General features: G+C 52.3%; 1 protein-coding gene across 1 annotated transcript; it reads left to right on the forward strand.

The window, feature by feature from the left end:
• Positions 1 to 408: 408 nt before the first annotated feature.
• Hspa2 (heat shock protein family A (Hsp70) member 2) lies at positions 409 to 3079 on the forward strand. The gene is made up of 2 exons (XM_008852124.3): positions 409 to 618; positions 703 to 3079. Exon 2 carries the CDS (start codon positions 708 to 710, stop codon positions 2613 to 2615), a length of 1908 nt encoding a protein of 635 aa, XP_008850346.1. The 5' UTR covers positions 409 to 618; positions 703 to 707; the 3' UTR covers positions 2616 to 3079.
• The last annotated feature ends 1114 nt before the right edge of the window (positions 3080 to 4193 follow it).

Raw genomic sequence — 4193 nt, forward strand, 5'->3', positions numbered from 1 at the left:
GGGCAGAGGCGGGGAAGAGAAGAGCCGGTTCCCCGGTTCCCACAGTTCTTTATTCCGTGCAGCCGACACAGGACGAATTCTCCCCTGGCGAGCTCGGACAGCCTAGACACCTGGCACCGAACCGCACTCCCAAACCTTCGCTACTAGCTAGTTCCGGATTCCAGCTCCCCTTCCGCACCGCCTCCGCGCGCCACGCCCCGGGCCTTCCTCCCCACGCCCCGCTGAGGGTTCCTTGCTGCTCACTGAGCATCTGCCCTGCCAATCCGACAGACGTCAACGAATCACGCTTTAGGAAAAGCAAACGCGGGCAGAAAAAGTGCCGACGCCTGGCGCGAGCCCGCAGCTCCCCCGCGGCTGAAGGCACGAGGAGCCTCATTTGCATAATAGCCGCCCCTCAGTCTCCGCCCCCGGAGCCCGAATCCTTCCCCTCACCAAACGGGATCTCAGTTGGACCACCCGCCGGTCACTCCGTCCCAGCCGGCAGTACGGGCGCTGGAAGAGTTTTGTGAGGGCGGTGCCAGGAGCGGATTGGCTCTGGGAGTTTCCCCGAGGCCGGGAGGCTGTTATAAGAGCCGGGAACCGAGCGGAGGGAGCGGGGAGACGTTAGTCGCACTCTAGGTGAGTGGAGCGAGGCGACCGTTAGTCGCGGCCGAGGGTTGCCTTTGCCGGCTCTCTCGTCCTAAACGTTGCTCTGTCTTTCAGTCAGGATGTCCGCCCGCGGCCCAGCTATCGGCATCGACCTGGGGACCACCTACTCGTGCGTGGGGGTCTTCCAGCACGGCAAGGTGGAGATCATCGCCAACGACCAGGGCAACCGCACCACCCCCAGCTATGTGGCCTTCACCGACACCGAGCGCCTCATCGGCGACGCGGCCAAGAACCAAGTGGCCATGAACCCCACGAACACCATCTTCGACGCCAAGAGGCTGATCGGGCGGAAGTTCGAGGACGCCACGGTGCAGTCTGACATGAAGCACTGGCCGTTCCGAGTGGTGAGCGAGGGTGGGAAGCCCAAAGTGCAGGTGGAATATAAAGGGGAGATGAAGACCTTCTTCCCGGAGGAGATCTCCTCCATGGTCCTCACGAAGATGAAGGAAATCGCCGAAGCCTACCTGGGCGGCAAGGTGCAGAGCGCGGTCATCACAGTCCCTGCCTACTTCAACGACTCGCAGCGCCAGGCCACCAAGGACGCGGGCACCATCACGGGCCTCAACGTGCTGCGCATCATCAACGAGCCCACGGCGGCGGCCATAGCCTACGGCCTGGACAAGAAGGGCTGCGCGGGTGGCGAGAAGAACGTGCTCATCTTCGACCTGGGTGGCGGCACCTTCGACGTGTCCGTCCTGACCATCGAGGACGGCATCTTCGAGGTGAAGTCGACGGCCGGCGACACCCACCTGGGTGGCGAAGACTTCGACAACCGCATGGTCAGCCACCTGGCGGAGGAGTTCAAGCGCAAGCACAAGAAGGACATTGGGCCCAACAAGCGTGCGGTGCGCCGCTTGCGCACGGCCTGCGAGCGCGCCAAGCGCACCCTGAGCTCGGCCACACAGGCCAGCATCGAGATCGACTCGCTCTACGAGGGCGTGGACTTCTACACGTCCATCACCCGCGCCCGCTTCGAGGAGCTCAACGCCGACCTGTTCCGAGGGACCCTGGAGCCGGTGGAGAAGGCGCTGCGCGACGCCAAGCTGGACAAGGGCCAGATCCAGGAGATCGTGCTAGTGGGCGGCTCCACCCGCATCCCCAAGATCCAGAAGCTTCTGCAGGATTTCTTCAACGGCAAGGAGCTGAACAAGAGCATCAACCCCGATGAGGCGGTGGCCTACGGCGCCGCAGTGCAAGCGGCCATCCTCATCGGTGACAAGTCAGAGAACGTTCAGGACCTGCTATTACTCGACGTGACTCCCCTGTCGTTGGGCATCGAGACGGCCGGCGGCGTCATGACTTCACTCATCAAGAGGAACACCACGATCCCCACCAAGCAGACGCAGACCTTCACCACCTACTCAGACAACCAGAGCAGCGTGTTGGTGCAAGTGTACGAGGGTGAACGGGCCATGACTAAGGACAATAACCTACTGGGCAAGTTCGACCTGACCGGGATTCCCCCGGCCCCCCGCGGGGTCCCCCAGATCGAGGTCACCTTCGACATCGATGCCAACGGTATCCTCAACGTCACCGCCGCAGACAAGAGCACCGGGAAGGAAAACAAAATCACCATCACCAACGACAAGGGGCGTCTGAGCAAGGACGACATCGACCGGATGGTGCAGGAGGCGGAGAGGTACAAGTCGGAAGACGAAGCGAACCGCGACCGCGTCGCAGCCAAGAACGCTGTGGAGTCCTACACCTACAACATCAAGCAGACGATGGAAGACGAGAAACTGAGGGGCAAGATTAGCGAGCAGGACAAAAACAAGATCCTCGACAAGTGTCAGGAGGTGATCAACTGGCTCGACCGGAACCAGATGGCGGAGAAAGATGAGTACGAACACAAGCAGAAAGAGCTCGAAAGAGTGTGCAACCCCATCATCAGCAAACTTTACCAAGGCGGTCCTGGCGGCGGCGGTTCCGGAGCCTCCGGGGGACCCACCATTGAGGAGGTGGACTAAGCTTGCGCTCGCTGGAGCCCGCAGAAACCTCTTTTCCTTTCTCTCTGTTTTTCCTTCTGTTTTGGTTTCTTCTTTGAAATGTCCATGTGCCAAGTAAGATCTGTTGGAAGTGTAGCTTGGTGCATACTATGAAAGGAAAGGTGCAACAACTTAGTTTAGTTATAAAAGGTTAGTTCTAAAGTTTGATTTCGAGGGAAAGATGAGGTTTCTCTTTACTGCATTTTAAGTGATTGCCGATTGAGCACTTTTATTAGGTTAAGCTTAGTTTGTCCACAGAGATTTGCTCAAGATGGGAAGCCTGTTTGCACACCTGTCCTCGGGAAGCTGAGTGACAAGATACATAGAGAAGCTTGTTTATTTTTATGTGCTACTTCAAGATTAAACACTGCAGTAATTTTAAAGAGGTATATTTCTGTAAACACATAAGTGCAAATTGAAAGTAAAGCTGAAAATTGATCTCAAAATCGCTGTCTGGAGTCTTCAATTTCCTTTCCTTCGCATGTTTGACTTGTGTGGATCTTTGGGATGTTAGTACAGTGGGAAGTTTATCTAATTCAGTCTTCCCTATTCGCAGATGAAGTTCCTGCCTCAAATCACCAACAATTTAAGGGGAGAAGAATCTTGGTAAACTTCTTTATTTAGTACAGAAACCTGATTGGGTCTTTGACTCCAGACTCCTAAACCCTGGCTTTAGTGTTCCAAACAGTCCTCCTGAACAGTGCAGGAAAGTACAAATGATAGTATCTTGTCATAGGAACCAAAGGCCTTATAGAAACATGCATTTTGTGGCATAAAGATGCCTGAAAGAAGTGCCAGCAGGCAAGCTTTAAAGAAATTTTATATTGAGTCCAAATCTTGTCAAGTTTGCTTTTAAATTTTCTAATAAAGCAAACAGCTCAGCTGTTCTGAGTTTACAACAAATTCTATACGAACATGTTTCTAGCAGTTGTGATTAACTGGAAAGTGAAAGATTCATTTTTCTGACTCGAAAGTCCTAGTGTTTTTGCAATATCTGCCTCAAATCACTACTGTGTAGTCTAAAAATTTTGTTCCATTTATTTAGGGAAAGATAGTTTGTGAGAGTCAGTTCTATCTACTATGTGGGTCCCTGGGAGTTGAACTCTGGTTGTCAGGTTTGGCAAATGCCTTTACCTGCTGAACCATCTCCCTGGCCCTCTATAGGTGGGGTTTTCTGGTTTGTTTGTTTGCTTGTTTTTTTGTTTCTGTTTTTGTAAGGCAGAGTACCAAATATATACAACCTAACTATATATCTGATTAGAGATAGAAATATTTCTGAAGATTTGTTATTCTGGGCTAAAACTTAAAAAATTCACATTTGGGAGAAGATTTAGTTTTTATTTTTCAATAGACTGACACTGACAAGTGTCTTTAAGAGGGACTTAGAAACAAGTGATGTGAAAATGCAGAGTTTTCACCTCACATAGACATTTTAATATCTAATTGATAAAAATTTGCTTTATGTTCATTAAATACTATTGAATTATAGGTAGGTGCTGTGGGGTTTTTTTGTTGTTGTTATTGTTTTGGTCTTTTTGAAACAGTCTCCCTGTAGCCCCA

This window comes from Nannospalax galili, unplaced genomic scaffold (genome assembly GCF_000622305.1).
Source record: "Nannospalax galili isolate Female #2095 unplaced genomic scaffold, S.galili_v1.0 scaffold285, whole genome shotgun sequence".
NCBI classification, from domain to species: domain Eukaryota; kingdom Metazoa; phylum Chordata; class Mammalia; order Rodentia; family Spalacidae; genus Nannospalax; species Nannospalax galili.